The 17,273-nt window shown below is 44.7% G+C and overlaps 1 protein-coding gene across 3 annotated transcripts in view; it reads left to right on the top strand.

Annotated features, from left to right (window-relative positions):
* Positions 1–17,273, top strand: part of LOC139540199 (thromboxane-A synthase-like) — an 88,802-nt gene that overhangs the window by 19,426 nt on the left and 52,103 nt on the right. Inside the window, exons 3-4 of one of the 3 annotated variants that reach the window (XM_071343812.1) lie at positions 4,731–4,824; positions 15,434–15,486. The exons of 1 other annotated variant lie outside the window; for it this stretch is intronic. In XM_071343812.1, coding sequence (XP_071199913.1) covers positions 4,731–4,824; positions 15,434–15,486 — 147 coding nt within the window. The remainder of the gene's footprint in view (positions 1–4,730; positions 4,825–15,433; positions 15,487–17,273) is intronic. One more of the 3 variants, XM_071343813.1, reaches the window with a different exon arrangement.

The following is a 17,273-nucleotide window of genomic DNA, read 5'->3' as shown; positions in this document are numbered from 1 at the left end:
GCTGTGCAGTCATGAGTGAACAGGGAGTACAGGAGGGGACTGAGCACGCACCCCTGAGGGGCCCCCGTGTTGAGGATCAGCGTGGCGGTTGTGTTGTTACCTACCCTTACCACCTGGGGGCGGCCCGTCAGGAAGTCTAGGATCCAGTTGCAGAGAGAGCTGTTTAGTTCCAGGGTCCTTAGCTTATTGATGAGCTTTGAGGGCACTATGGTGTTGAACGCAGAGCTGTAGTCAATGAATAGCAGACAGTGCCTTGCAAAAGTATTCATCCCCCTTGGCGTTTTTCCTATTTTATTGCATTACAACCTGTAATTTAAATAGATTTTTATTTTGGATTTCATGTAACGGACATACACAAAATAGTCCAAATTGGTGAAGTGAAATGAAAAAAATAACTTGTTTCAAAGAATTCTAAACAATGAAAAATGTAAAAGTGGTGCGTGCATATGTATGCTATGAAGCCCATAAATAAGATCTGGTGCAACCAATTACCCTCAATTACCCTCAGAAGTCACATAATTAGTTAGATTGCACACAGGTGGACTTTAAGTGTCACATGATCTGTCACATGATCTCAGTATCTATACACTTGTTCTGAAAGGCCCCAGGGTCTGCAACACCACTAAGCAAGGGACACCACCAAGCAAGCGGCACCATGAAGATCAAGGAGCTCTCCAAACAGGTCAGGGACAAAGTTGTGGAGAAGAACAGATCAGGGTTGGGTTATAAAAAAATATCGGAAACTTTGAACATCCCACGGAGCAACATTAAATCTTTTATTAAAAAATTGGAAGAATATGGCACCATAACAAACCTGCCAAGAGGGGGCCTCCCACCAAAACTCACAGACCAGGCAAGGAGGGCATTAATCAGAGAGGCAACAAAGAGACCAAAGATAACCCCGAAGGAGCTGCAAAGCTCCACTGTGGAGATTTAAAAAAAAATCAAAAGAAGCATGAAACAATTACAGTATACAAATTGTACAAATACACCATTAAAGACAATACCTTCAAAATTGATCACTAAAAAATAAAAAGACAAAAAAAATATTAGTGATGTCTTGGATATCCCCAAATCGAGAGATGGCCATGTCACAACGAGCTACAGTAGCAAAATAAATCTGATCTGTCCAGTATCTGGACCACTTTAAGCCGTACATTCCACAGAGCTGGGCTTTACAGAAGAGTGGACAGAAAAAAGCCATTGCTTAAAGAAAAAACACATTTGGTGTTCGCCAATAAGGCATGTGGGAGACTCCCCAAACATATGGAAGAAGGTACTCTGGTCAGATGAGACTAAAATTTAGTGCCGCTTGCTTGGTGGTGTCCCTTGCTTAGTGGTGTTGCAGACCCTGGGGCCTTTCAGAACAAGTGTATAGATACTGAGATCATGTGACAGATCATGTGACGCTTAAAGTCCACCTGTGTGCAATCTAACTAATTATGTGACTTCTGAGGGTAATTGGTTGCACCAGATCTTATTTATGGGCTTCATAGCAAAGGGGGTGAATACATATGCACGCACCACTTTTACATTTTTCATTGTTTAGAAGTCATTTAGGCAGGTTACCTTAGTGTTAATGGGCCCAGGGATTATGGTGGTCTGCTTGAAACGTGTTGATATTACAGACTCAGACAGGGAGAGGTTGAAAATGTCAGTGAAGACACTTGCCAGTTGGTCAGCGTATGCTCGGAGTACACGTCCTGGTAATCCGTCTGGCCCAGCGGCCTTGTGAATGTTGACCTGTTTAAATGTCTTACTCACATCGGCTGCGGAGAGCTTGATCACACAGTCATCCGGAACAGTTGGTGCTCTCATGCATGTTTCAGTGTTACTTGCCTCGAAGCGAGCATAGAAGTTATTTAGGTCGTCTGATCGGCTCGTGTCACCGGGCTGCTCTCGGCTGTGCTTCCCTTTGTAGTCTGTAATAGTCTGATTATCTGTAATAATGTTATGGGAATAATAATTAATTGTATTTTGTATAGTGGTTTCTTGAATCAAATAACACAACATTTTCAGTCATCTCCTTGTCTGAAGGACAAGTGGTGAAACAAGTTCATGTCAAACCCTGCAGGTTTTTTCAAGTCTCATCGAATCACACATTGGCTGCTGTTACTGTAGGCTGAATGATAAAAAAACAATTTCCCTGTTAAAATGTTATGGGATACATTTTATCCATTGTTTTTGATGGTAGGTCATTCTGGTAGGCCTAGATTATGAATAAATACCTGCAGTAGCCTACTTGGCCAATGTTAAAACCGGGTACAGCCTCAGTGTTCACAGTAAACGCGCGCCGGAAGTTTAAATTTGCGCTCAGCAGACCTGAAATTTGCTCAGTGCCCCCAAAAATTTGAAGGGAACATATGAGGCGTAAGCATCTGCCTCTGATTCCAAAGGTAACACGTTTGAATCAGGCCATAGAAAGCTGTTTTTGATATTTTTGTTTTAAACCTATCCAAAACCTTAACCCTTACCTGAACCATCCGGAGTTAATGCCTAACCTTAAGATCTTTGAGTTAATGCCTAAACTTAACCTCAAATTTGACGTTTGCTACAATTTCGAAATGTGACGTTTGAGAAACATGGATGAATGTCTAATGCTGAATTGAGACTGAGAGAGCTAGTCGAAAACTGTGTGGCCTAATGTATGTAGCATAGCTCAGCACATCTCTTTGTAGCACAGTACATCACAGCTTAGCCTGGTTAACCTGAACATGTGCTGTAGCATAGTACGTTTCAGTCTATTTCCCTTTTCCTCATAATTCAATGAAGCAACGGTATAGTTTGTTGGTTTCTAGGCTTATACAGTATGTCAATCATATAACAGCTATGCTCCAGCCTTCATTTTGCTGCCGTGGTGTTGTAGGAACACTAAAGCTTTGCTCTCATAGGAGCACCTGTCTGTCTCTCTCTTTCTGTGTGTGTGTGTGTGTGTGTGTGTGTGTGTGTGTGTGTGTGTGTGTGTGTGTGTGTGTGTGTGTGTGTGTGTGTGTGTGTGTGTGTGTGTGTGTGTGTGTGTGTGTGTGTGTGTGTGTGTGTGTGTATGTGTGTGTGTGTGTGTGTGTGTGCGGTAATGCCCAGCTTCAGCTGGATCACTTCCCTGGGCTTAGCACTCACCATATCTTATTAGATCACAAGTCAGTCAGTAAAGGAGCATTTGTGTGCTTATTGACTGCCTATTCTTCATGGCCTTCTTCATGGTCTTCTTCATGGCCTTCTTCATGGCCTCTTCATGGCCTTCTTCATGGCCTCTACAGCAACGCCCACAGTTAGATATGTTTGTTCTCTGTAGTCAACGTGTAGAGACTGACAGAGTGACACGTGCCTGCTGTTGATGACAACACCACTACCCCTGTCTCTCCGTAAATGAGGCCATGCCACCAGCCGTTATAAACTTCCACATTGCCACAGCAACAGTGGAAACAAAACACAATATCTCACCCAGTCTGCATCACTCCGTAACATAGGACATTAACCACTGTGTCAATCAGGGATATAGACTAGACCTTGGGGAGTATGGGACTTAAAGGAGTAAAACGCCACGGAATTCCAAAGCAGTTACTATGCACTGTGAGTCCCTCTTCTGATGTACATTGAGAGGGATGTCTGTCTGTCATGGCTGTGTGATGCGCGTCGTTATAATTGCGAAGGTGTTTTAAAATGAGTCGGTGTGATGAGATTTCTTGGCCAGCGTTTCATCTACAGTTTGAGTTTCACTAATATGGTAATGGGCCTCCTTAAGGGGCTTAGGGGGAGATGAAGTGGATGCTCAAATCTATTTTGGTGTTTAGTATAATAGGTCTTGGGGTATGTGTGTGTGCGCGCGTTTAGCATCAGAGGTCTTGGTGTGCGCGTTTCCGTGCCTGTGAGCGTATGTGTGAATCAGACCTGTGTTGGCTGCTCTGTCTTGCGGCCTTCTTGTGTTGGTTGTTTATGTGCGGCGTGGAAATATGACTTCCTCAATCCAGTCAGAGTTGTTTGCCCTGATCCATAAGCCTGCCTGTCTGTCACATCTCCCTCCCTGCCTGTGTGGGAGTGTTTGTGTGTACAGCTTTATTTTCTGACTGTAAACACAATTTCCTGTCTCTTAGCCTCGTAGTCCGTGACTGTAGCAGCAAACAAGGAGGCAGCCATCATTTAATTGCCCTTTCATTGGCCAGGATACTCAAATACACACACGCACGCACACACTCTACAGAATCCACCACGTTTAGAGCAGACGGCGTATTACATGACTAAAGAACGTCCCAGCTGTCGTATCCCATAATGCTCCACAAAGTCCTGTACAAAAGGCCCCTTCCACATTCCAAGGACTTGCATGTCAGCAGAAAACGGCAGCAGCTCCTGTGATGAATAATGCATGCTGTTCCATTTTGCTGTTCTGTTTTAGGAGTCAAAGTCTGGAATTTTATACATTCCCCCGAACAAATAAATCCTTCCAGTGTAATAATGTTGTGTGTTTGTGTGAGGCGCTGCTTAGGCAGCATATCTGCCACATTAGACGCGGTAATCTCTGTAGCATTACTACCTTATCCCCCGTTCCCTTTTACACGTTACTAGCTCACACTCCGACTCTCTTTGTCTCTCTTTCTGTCTCTGTTTCTCTATTTATTTTGTCCCCCCTTTCTCTCTCTCTTCTCTCTTTCTCTCTCTCTGTCTCTCTCTCTCCTTTCTCTTCTCTCTCTCTCTCTCTCTCTTCTCTCTCTCTGTCCTCTCTCTCCTCTCTCTAGGTATGCTACATTCCCCTATTCAGCCCTGTCTCGATGTGGAATCAGGCACCCCAAACCGTCCCCGTTCATTGGGAACATGTTTCTATTTCGTCAGGTAAGATACCGACTGCTATGGAAGATGTATACACTCTCACTCAAAGAAACAACTTCATTTATGCATATTTTCCCTTCTAACTATTGTGATATTTAAATGCTTAATACAGAGTTCAGTGCAGAGTTTTGCTTCCATTTGACCGAGGCAATGATTGGGTATTGCCTGTCTTTTTGGGGGTAAATCACTTAACCCCCACGCGCACACACACACACACACACACACACACACACACACACACACACACACACACACACACACCACCCCTGAAGGTGAGAGAAATCAGGCTTCTAACATCTAGCTGCACTTCATTAGATTTGTTCATTATAAATGACTAACAAGTTCATTTGTCACGTTCGTCGTAACATTTAAGTGAGGAGGACCAAGGCGCAGCGTGATAACAATACATTCTTCTTTAATGAAGACGAAAACGAAAACTATACAAACTAATCAAAACAACACACAGACGAACGTGAAGCTATACAAACAATAAGTGCAGACACTGGCAACTTACACATAGACAGGAAACAACCACCCACAAAATCCCAACACACAACAAGCCACCTAAATATGATTCCCAATCAGAGACAACACAAAACACCTGCCTCTGATTGGGAACCATATTAGGCCAAACATAGAAACAGACAAACTAGACACACAACATAGCTCACGTCCTGACCAACACTAAAACAAGCAAAACACACAAGATCTATGGTCAGAACGTGACATCATTAAAGACTTTTAATACCATGTGATTCCCAAATACATTACCCTTATTGTTAATTGCATTACTTTTATGATGAATATATAATGTAAAATGTTAAAAAAAAAGTGAGTGGGAGGGAGGGTTAAATATCACTGATTTAATATGGGGATATTTTGATCCACTCACGATTCTACCCATCCTACCCTACAACAAAGACACCAGAGATTAAAGGGGAATAACAGTATTTTCCAGAAATGTATATGATTTACCGACATTTACATACAATCTGAAGTCATGGGTGTCATCCCTTAAATTTACTCACACAGTAAATACTATCCCTAACTATTGATATCAACAATAGTTGCGCACGCGTGTGCCTGTGTGTGCCATTGCACGCATGTTGATTTTATACCCCCACACCAGACACAATCAGGACATGCAGGTTGAAATATCAAAACAAACTCTGAACCAATTATATTAATTTGGGTACAGGTCGAAACCATTAAACATTCATGGCAATTTAGCTAGCCAGCTTGCTGTTGCTAGCTAATTTGTCCTGGGATATAGACATTGGGTTGCTATTTACCTGAAATGCACAAGGTCCTCTACTCCGACAATTAATCCACAGATAAAACTGTAAACTGAATTCCTTTCTCGTCATCTCTACTCCTTCCTTCAGGCTTCTTTTTTTCTTCTTTGGACTTTATATGGCGGTTGGCAACTAACTTTACGGTGCGTTACTACAACCAACTGGAGTGTGGACGTCAATTAATCTTTCAATCACCCATGTGGGTATATGCTCCTAAAATCCAATGAGGAGATGGGAGAGGCCGGACTTGCAGCGCGTTGAGCATCACAAATAGAACCTATATCTATTTTAGCGCCTGGCCACGCAGACACTCGCTGAGGCGCACGAGCAGTGTGTGATTGAATAACATGCATGTGTACATTTATTTTGCAGCGCTCGCGTTGCGGTGTGGTCAGCATGTTACCCTTATGCTTGACATTCCATTTGACATCCATTCCAGCTATAAGACAATTCCTTTAAATGCTATGTGTGATTATTGCCAATGGTATGGTGTGGTGGCTTCTGGATGTTTCTCTGCAGGGCAGATCTTGATGAGATTCAGAGGTCAATAATCCTTAGCGGGGCAGACAGGCAGAGTGGGCTGGGTCGCCTGTCACTCACTGTAACTAGCTCACTGGGCTCTTTCTAGGGCCGCTACGACATTCTCTCTCTGGCTTCCTCTCGCTCTCTCTTTTATCCCTCTTCTTCCTACTTTGCCTGTTTGTCTTATTCTGCCATCATTGACGTAGGATTGGGAATGAGTGCTCTGTAGGCTGGTGTCTCAAATAGGAACTGACTGTTGCATGGTCTCTCTTCGATTAATATATCTGAGAGATACAGTGATATGATTTTAAAAGCTTGATCTAAGGAGAACCTAGTGCTCCGTAGCCTCTTACACAATAGTGAGTGCTCTTAGAGTGTCCTTCTCAGCTGAACTGCAGTGGCAGCCTGGCAGGCTAAGGGCTGAGGTGGTTAAGTATGCATGAAGCTCTGCCTTCAGTGCCTTGCATAATTTCATTGTCTGTCTGGGGCTGGGCGGTCTCTCCAGGTGAAGCAGGGGAGATGCTGCTGCTGCCATAGTGTGTGTGTGTGTGTGTGCTGAGACTCAGATCTGCAGACACAAAGAACCCTCTCTGGAGTGGTGCTCTCGTACAATCATCTGACCCACTTCTGAAAGCCACACTCACAGCCAAACACAACAACGAGAAAGTGTGTGTCTTTGTATTTGTGTGTGTGTGTTTGTGTGTGTAAGTGCATGATCATACGGTATGTGGATGCATTTGTACGCATGCACGTGTGAGTTTTACTGGCATGGCGTCCCTGTATCCAACACACCCAGCACATATGATGTGCCAATTTAGTCGGTTTTCAACATGACGCTAACTTCTGCCAGTGACCACCACACTGTCAGTGCCTAGAAGAAGCTCCAGTGGTGGCAGACCTGTCACCCATTTTAGTGGAATCCTGAGTGGCGCAGCAGTGCTAGAGGCGTCGCTGCAGACCCGGGTTCGATCCCGGGCTGTATCACAACCGGCCGTGATCAGGAGCCCAGTAGGGCGGCGTACAATTGGCCCAGCATCATCCGGGGTAGGCTGTCATTGTAAATATGAATTTGTTTTTAACTAACTTAACTTGCCTAGTTCAATAAAGGTTAAATAAAAAATTTAACAAAGTAAAACCCAGAGTACGGGAGGAGGTCTGAGATGGTCTAGGCAGACGGGCTGACATCAGGGCTGGGAATTGCCAGGGACATCACGAGACATATTATCACGATACTTAGGTGCCGATGCGATATGTATTGTGATTCTCATGATTCTATATGTATTGCGGTTCGATAACGTGATTTTATTGCGATTTCATGTTCCAAACATATTGCTCACTATGTGTCTGAGACAAGAGAGAGCATGAGAAAACGAGTTTTGATTAGTCAGGGAAATAAAAGTGCTGAAAACATGTTGGCTCACTATTTAAAAAGTCTAGTGGTTAAGAGCATTTGGCCAGTAACTGAAAGGTCGCTTGTTCGAATCCCAGGGCCAACTAGGTGAAAAATCGGTCAATGTGCCCTTGAGCAAGGCACTTAACCTTAATTGCTCCTGTAAGTCGCTCTGGATAAGAGCGTCTGCTAAATGACTAAAATGTAAAAGATGGAGACCAAGCTATAGGGTGAAAAATAGCTAATGCTATAGCTAGAGTGCATTCGGAAAGTGTTGACTTGTTCCACATTTTGTTACGTTACAGCCTTATTTTAAAATGGATTAAATAGTTTTTACACACAATTTATTCTTTGCAAATGTATTAAACGTAAAAACCCTTTTCCCAGTACTTTGTTGAAGAAGCTTTTGGCAGCGATTACAGCCTCGAGTCTTCTTGGGTATGACGCTACAAGCTTGGCACACCTGTATTTGAGGAGTTTCTCCTATTCTTCCCTGCAGATCTTCTCAAGCTCTGTCAGGTTTGATGGGGAGCGTTGCTGCACAGCTATTTTCAGGTCTCTCCAGAGATGTTCGATCGTGTTCAAGTCCGGGCTCTGGCTGGGCCACCCAAGGACATTCAGTGACTTGTCCCGTAGTCACTCCTGCGTTGTCTGTGTGCTTAGGGTCGTTGTCCTGTTGGAAGTTGAACCTTCGCCCTAGTCTGAGGTCCTGAGCACTCTGGAGCAGGTTTTCATCAAGAATCTTTCTGTACTTTGCTCTGTTCTTCTTTGCCTTGATCCTGACTAGTTTCCCAGTCCCTGCCGCTGAAAAACATCCCCACAGCATGATGCTGCCACCACCATGCGTCACCTTAGGAATGCTGCCAGGTTTTCTCCAGACGTGACTCTTGGCATTCAGGCCAAAGAGTTACATTTTAGTTTTATCAGACCAGAGAATCTTGTTCTCATGGTCTGAGAGTCTTTAGGTGCCTTTTGACAAACTCAAAGCAGTCTATCATGTGCCTTTTACTGAGAAGTGGCTTCTGTCTGGCCACACAAATCAAATCAAATCAAATTTTATTTGATCAGGGCTGCAAGGTGAGAGTGGCCCACAGTTTTCCTGCTTTAGAGTTAATTAAGTACCAGGCAGACACCGTTTGGCAGAGTGCCCCGGCTGGTCTACCCCCCTCTCCCCTCCGGAGCCCTGGGATGGCTACCGCCCTGGCATTCCTGCAGTCTGGGCCCCAATGGAGGGGTGATGGGTACAGAGCGTTGGGGTGCGCCCGACAGAGTGCCCCTTCATGGTGCTGCCCACTGCACCAGTCCAAACTGTCTCAAACTGTCTCCATTCATCCATCTCTCTCTCTCTTTCCCTGTTTCTTTACCCCTCTCTTTTCATCTCCTTCTCCACAGTCCCTCCCTCTCCATCTCTCTCTCCCCCAGTCTTTTTATCACTGCAGAGACCGTCGCATAGCAATACCGGACACACAGTGCTGCTTAATGTTCTAACCACAAAGCCGAGCAGAGCCGGAGAGGTGCCGGTCACCAACAGAGGCATACTTCATCAAGTCCAGGATAGTGTGTGTGTGTGTGTGTGTGTGTGTGTGTGTGTGTGTGTGTGTGTGTGTGTGTGTGTGTGTGTGTGTGTGTGTGTGTGTGTGTGTGTGTGTGTGTGTGTGTGTGTGTGTGTGTGTGTGTGTGTGTGTGTGTGTGTGTGTGTGTGTCAAGCATAAACAGGACAGACTCCCCCAAAACTCCTGCCACAGACAACTCTTAATTGAGGATTCATCACTGACGGAACCAATCAATAGTTTGCGGTCTTGACTCGACAACGAGCAGAGCCGGAGAGGTGCCGGTCATAAAGGCCTGCAGAGATGGTTGTCCTTTTGGAAGGTTCTCCCATCTCCACAGAGGAACTCTAGTGCTCTGTCAGAGTGACCATCGGGTTATTGGTCACCTCCCTGACCAAGGCCCTTCTCCCCCGATTGCTCAGTTTGGCCAGGCGGCCAGTTCTAGGAAGATTCTTGGTGGTTCCAAACTTCATCCATTTAAGAATGACGGAGGCCACTGTGTTCTTGGGAACATTCAATGCTGCAGACATTTTTCGTACCCTTCCCCAGATCTGTACCTCGACACATACCTGGAGTCAAATAGCGATAAGTTATATGTTTAGCGGTAAATGATATGTATAGCGATAAATGATATGTATAGCGATAAATGATACGTATAGCGATATGTAACTGTATTTATTTCCCCCCCATCACTAGTTGACACACACAGTGACTGCTCCCCACCCCCACAGTTGAGCTCAGTCCCTGACTGGCTCGCTGGCTGACAGGGTGACACGCAGGCTGACTGCTCCCTAGCGCTCTGGTTGAGCTCTATCTCTATCTGTCTGACTGGCGTGCTGGCTGGCTGGGTGACCCTTTCTGATACCCAAGCCACAGATATAGAGGTTCACCCACCACCACCCCCATGTGCCCCCCTGTAAAGATGGCATCCCCTCAACCTCTCTGGCCCCTCAACACAACACAGCCAAACAGTACATTAGCCAGCGAAAAAGAGCTGGTATTACCGGGCCTAGCTTACAAGAGATTGAGAGCTCTGAGAGCTAAACCCCCACAGATTTAATGGCATGGTCCAGCCTCTTCCCTGGCCAACATCTCTCCATGACTCCCAAGGTCAGGCTAAAGTAGAGGACACTGCGGTGCAGACTCTCTGAATGGAACTACAAAGTGGGGCAGAGTAATTATTGGGCATGGTGAATAGATAGAGAGAGGAATGTCTATCTCTCCCTAGACCAAAGATCCGTCCGAAATGGCACCCGGTTCCCTACAAGTAGTGCACTATATAGGGAATAGGGTACCGTTTCAGATGGAACCCAAGGCCTTGCTGCTGTGTTTCATTCTGCAGCAGTCGTAAGAGGAATTCGGATAGGACAAACTTCCGAATGTAATGTGTTGCGTTGTCGAGTCAAGACCGCAAACTATTGATTGGTTCCGTCAGTGATGAATCCTCAATTAAGAGTTGTCTGTGGCAGGAGTTTTGGGGGAGTCTGTCCTGTTTATGCTTGACACACACACACACACACACTATCCTGGACTTGATGAAGTATGCCTCTGTTGGTGACCGGCACCTCTCCGGCTCTGCTCGGCTTTGTGGTTAGAACATTAAGCAGCACTGTGTGTCCGGTATTGCTATGCGACGGTCTCTGCAGTGATAAAAAGACTGGGGGAGAGAGAGATGGAGAGGGAGGGACTGTGGAGAAGGAGAGGAAAAGAGAGGGCTAAAGAAACAGGGAAAGAGAGAGAGAGATGGATGAATGGAGACAGTTTGAGACAGTTTGGACTGGTGCAGTGGGCAGCACCATGAAGGGGCACTCTGTCGGGCGCACCTCAACGCTCTGTACCCATCACCCCTCCATGGGGGCCCAGACTGCAGGAATGCCAGGGCAGTAGCCATCCCAGGGCTCCGGAGGGGAGAGGGGGGTAGACCAGCCGGGGCACTCTGCCAAACGGTGTCTGCCTGGTACTTAATTAACTCTAAAGCAGGAAAACTGTGGGCCACTCTCGCCTTGCATATCAACGAGCCCAGTGCTTTCTATAAGCATCTTAACGAGACAGGTTCCCCTTTGTGAGCCAACGGACCACTATTCAGTTCAGCCAGAAGGGTTGAGGAGGATTGAGGAGCCCTCTCTCTGTCTGTCTTTCATATGATCATATGTAGGGGTTTTCTTCGTAAACATGAAGACTGAATGAATGCCCACCACAGCTTTTTTTTCTATGTGGAGATGCAAGCCTCTTTGAGACCCCCCTATTGTTCTCGGTCTGTGGTTCGGCTCCAAAGGGATGGGTGAAGGGGGGGCCAATCAGGCTATTCAACTCTGGTTCTTCTCTGATTCTACTGCCTCGCAGAAAGACGGTGAAAGAGTTGAGACAGAAAGGCAGTTTTAGCGTGTGTGTTCTTGGTCATGAATGTAAGACATTTTCTTTCCTTTATTTTTGCTCATACATTCCCTCACCCTGATCCACTGAATACTGAGGGAAATGTATCCTAATCATTTTTGACTGGTTTCCAGTGCTACCCCTGATTCCTGCAGACATGCACGGCACATGAGTACATTGTTCACGGTTATATTTTTATGCCATCTATGAGAAGGTCACGCAAGCAAACCCTTTCTGTAGACAAGCTTTATAAAAAGCCCTGGGGAGCGTTCACCAACCCTCCACCAGCCCTGTCTCTGCTCTGCACTGACATCTAGTGGCAGGACAATGGAGTCATCATGAGCAATACACTCAGCATGCACTAGTCAGACTGCAGAGTCAGTTACAGAGTATCAGGGCTCTGTCTAAGATATTACCAATTCATAATCGTAGTCTCTTGAATGTGGGTAAAACTCCTGTGAAAGAGCTTGAGCTTGGTTCTACTGTATATGGACACTCCTGGGCCCAGATTCACAAAACCTTCTTAAGAAGAAATTTCTTCTTAACTGCCATTTTTCCTTAACGATAGACTTAAGAATTAAGTTAAGCAAAGTTGCTATTCCTCAAAAAGGTTATTGGACATTTGATTGCGCTATTTCTTATGTTTCTCCTTAAGCAAAAAGTTAAGAAGAAATTAGATTGTTGGAAATACAGTTATTGGAAATGTTGTTAATTTCAAGAGCTAAACCGTCGTCTTAAACTCGGGGCAGTGAGAGAAGAAGCTCATGAAAGCAGTTGAACATGTTTAATTCACTCACAAACTTCCTCTGAAAGTTTTGGTATTTATTATTTTAAGCCCAAGAACATGTTTTAGAACAGTCATCTCAGTAAGAAATAGGCTAACATGATTGCCATTGCTAGCTAGATAGCTTGCTAAAACTTTTGCAGAGCAAAAGAAGAAGATAGATATGTAGGAAGATATTTGAGAGGTTCGTAAGAAAATCATTCAACCTTAAGATATTTTTGAAGAATTGCGCTAACAAACTATCTTATGAACCTCTTTTTTCTCTTAACAAGCTTCGTAAGTTTTTGCGTAAGAACGAAGTGTTTTGTGAATCTGGGCCCTGCTGTCTGAGCCCTCATGGAGAGGTGGAGTGTCAGGCTTGGATCCAGAGTATGGATCATAGACAGGGGAATAACACTGTGTGTGCTTGCAGATAATACCATTTATTTAGTAGTCCACGTGACACCATATCCCTGTCTCTAAAAGCTTAACTTTTTCTACGGTGAAATTGTTACTTGTCAGGCGTAGTGTGTTGATGAGAGGTGATGCGGGACACAGAGGTCCGCTCTGATCCATTCTGCTGAGCTCACTGTGTGATGAGAGGAGAGGATAGCAGGCCTGCCTGGGTTATTAGATTTGTGTGTGTGTGTGTGTGTGTGTGTGCGGGGCGTGTGTTGGGACCTATTGTATATTTCATCAGGCCCATCAATCCCCTGGCTAACGGCGCCACTGTCTGTCACACAGGGACTACTTCACAGCCAGGCTAGCCATCACAACAACAAAAAACGTTATCCCCTCAGAAGACAGGAGGCTGCAGCACATGCGACATGTGCCAAGAGTAAGGTGCATCTAGTGCACAGACAGGGAGGCAGTAAGTATACACACTGCAGTAGACAAAGGCTTAACAAAACCCATAGTACACACACGCCAGGGTCAAACCATTGGTCCGCATGTGAATACAAATTCATGACTGCAGGGAATCTCTTACAGGTTAATCTCTTATAGGGATGAGCATGCTGAAGTAGACAAGTATTCTGTGTTTTGGATTCTTTGAGAAAACGTCACTTAAAACTGTAGCTCTTCTCCTGTATGCGTTTAGTGCAATACTGGCAGTGTGTTATATTCAAATATGCAAATGATGCCGAGACCCCATACTGAGAACCAAATAATATTACAGGTTTGCCTTCTCTCTCCCTTAGTTCTGGTGCCGATTTTACAAAGCATCCCCACAACACGTTTTCCAACAGTTCAACATCCGACTGGTTGTGTCGTTTTAATTCATAACAGATAAGACAGAGTCCTACAGTGGGACAAACAAGCATCTATACTGGGCCCATATTCAGAAAGTGTATCAGAGTGCTGATCTAGGATCAGGTTCCCTCTGTTTACACAATCGTATTCATTATGATCTAAAAGGGTACAATTATTAAGTGAGGTTGAATGAAGTGTGCTCAGCTACATTGCAGTAGGCCTACCATGGATTCATTCCCCAGATCGATGTGAAAGGAAGTGAATGCTCTGAGTCTAAAGTCACAGTGGCTGATGTTTTGTATTATATAGCTGTGATGAGTTAAGCTCTCTCTCGCACGCACGCACGCACGCACACACACACACACACACACAGACACACACACACACACACACACACACACACACACACACACACACACACACACACACACACACACACACACACACACACACACACACACACACACACACACACACACACACACACACACACACACACACACACACACACACCCACCCACACCTGTTTGTTTTACTGTCCTTGTGGAAACCAAACAATTGATTCCCATTCAAAATCCTATTTTCCCTAACCCCCTAAACCTAACCCTAACCTAACCTTAACCTTATACCCAAACCTCTAACCCTAACACCTAAACGTTTTTCCCTGTGGGGACTGGCGAAATGTCCCCACAAGGATAGTAAAACCTAAAACACACACACTCGCACACACACACACAGGCCTTGAGACAGGAACTGTTTGAGCAGATCAATAGTGAAGATCAATGCACAGCAGAACTGAAACGTCACATCTCCTTCTTTCTGTCAGTCTGTCAAGCTTGTTGTTCTGTAGAAGATTGCGAACAGGTCAACTGGAAGAAGATGAAAGGCAGTTTTTCAGATAAAACGACTCGTTTGTATGGAGAAGCACACAGTTCAAGGAGAGTGTGTTTTTAAGGAACCATACTCACATACCCTCTCTCACGCAGACACACACGGACACACACACACACACACACACACACACACACACACACACACACACACACACACACACACACACACACACACACACACACACACACACACACACTTTGCATTTCCGGTACCCTGTTGGTCAGGGATCATAGTTCAGGGTAAAGTTTTAGCAAATTACGAAGATGTCAGTCATGTGTCAATGTTAGCATCTGACACAGTAATGTGAAGGAGTCTGAGGTTGTTAAGACGTGACAGACAAATCAATGCAGCTGTCGTCGTGTGCTGCTAGGGTGTTTCTGGGCGGCTTTGAAGTTTACACCAGTAGCTAAGACAACGGACAGTGCTTATTTAGCAGATGTCAATCGGCTACCCACAGGGAATCACATCATTTCATTATAGCAGAGACAATGGATAAGATGTCACCAAAGCCTCTCATATAAAATGATCAATTATATAAAATCTCATTCGGTTATTTTCTAATCTTTCTTTTCAGGGCTTTTTCGGTGTTCACACGGACCTGATTCACAAGTATGGGAGAGTATGTGGGTAAGTGACTGACACATCTCTGCGTTGACATCATAGCCAAGTCATACACCAAACCCAAGTCATACAGGACACTCTTATTGACTTGTCCAGTGTCTAACCTGTCCTCTGTTAGATGTGTTAGAAGTATCAGTGAAGCTCGTGAAAAGCTAGGCTGGTCCCAGATCTGTTTGTGCTTGTCTTGCCAAACAATGATGTGACAATGACCGTAAGAATTGGCAAGACAGCACAAACTGATCTGGGACCAGGCTAGTGAAAAGCAACACTATAAGATTAAAAATAAGCTTCTTGGAAGACTTATGCCAGTGCCACACACTTAGATGTGCAGCTAGATTAGCTCTGCGTTGATTATACAGGCATGCTTATGGAAGGCAGATTTCTTTCTTAAGAGCACATCAAAGGCAGTAGGCTACTCTCTTTCTCTCTGTATGTAAAAGGTTGGAGGAGTAGAGCGGGGATAATTGGTTTTGCTATGGCTGGATTTCGTGCCATGACAGGAAAAGCAAACTTAAGCCAGAATGCACGGATATATGCCAAAAGACATTACTACAGCCTTCAGTAAGAGTAGTACACTAGCTTGATACGTCGTTTTTCCAGAAGAAAGAGGCTCATGGCACATTGATTGAACCCGTCGTCTCAGAACGCGCCCATATCAACTTATCAAAGTTGAAAGCACTCAGCGCTAGAACAAAGTCTTTCAAAGTGTCTTTATTTTTCATATGAGCCATACAGTTGAAGTCGGACGTTTACATGCACCTTAGCCAAATACATTTAATCTCCGTTTTTCACAATTCCTGACATTTAATCCTAGTAAAAACTCCCTGTTTTAGGTCAGTTAGGATCCCCACTTTATTTTAGGAATGTGAAATGTCAGAATAATAGTAGAGAGAAGGATTTTTTTTAAAGCTTTTATTTCTTTCATCACTTTCCTAGTGGGTCAGACGTTTAGATACACTAAATTAGTATTTGGTAGCATTGCCTTTAAATTGTTTAACTTGGGTCAAAAGTTTCAGGTAGCCTTCCACAAGCTTCCCACAATAAGTTGGGTGAATTTTGGCCCATTCCCCCTGACAGAGCTGGTGTAACTGAGTCAGGTTTGTAGGCCTCCGTGCTCGCACACGCTTTTTCAGTTGTGCCCACAAATCTTCTATAGGATTGAGATCAGGGCTTTGTGATGGCCACTCTAATACCTTGACTTTGTTGTCCTTAAGCCATTTTGCCACAACTTTGGAAGTATGCTTTGGGTCATTGTCCATTTGGAAGACCCATTTGCGACCAAGCTTTAACTTCCTGACTGATGTCTTGAGATGTTGCTTCAATATATCCACATATTTTTCCTGCCTCATAATGCCATCTATTTTGTGAAGTGCACCAGTCTCTCCTGCAGCAAAGCACCCCCACAACATGATGCTGCCACCCCAGTGCTTCACGTTTGCAAGCGTCCCCCTTTTTCCTCCAAACATAACGATGGTCATTATGGCCAAAGAGTTCTATTTTTGTTTCATCAGACCAGTGGACATTTATCCAAAAAGTACGATCTTTGTCCACATGTGCAGTTGCAAACCGTAGTCTGGCTTTTTTATGGCGGTTTTGGAGCAGTGGCGTCTTCCTTGCTGAGTGGCCTTTCAGGTTATGTCGATATAGGACTTGTTTTACTGTGGATATAGATACGTTTGTACCTGTTTCCTCCAGCATCTTCACAAGGTCCTTTGCTGTTGTTCTGGGATTGATTTGGACTTTTCGCTCCAAAGTACGTTCATCTCTAGGAGACAGAACGCGTCTCCTTCCTG

Source organism: Salvelinus alpinus, chromosome 15 (genome assembly GCF_045679555.1).
Source record: "Salvelinus alpinus chromosome 15, SLU_Salpinus.1, whole genome shotgun sequence".
Lineage (NCBI taxonomy): Eukaryota > Metazoa > Chordata > Actinopteri > Salmoniformes > Salmonidae > Salvelinus > Salvelinus alpinus.
The sequence above is the reverse complement of the archived record's forward strand: the minus strand, read 5'-3'. Positions and strand labels throughout refer to the sequence as shown.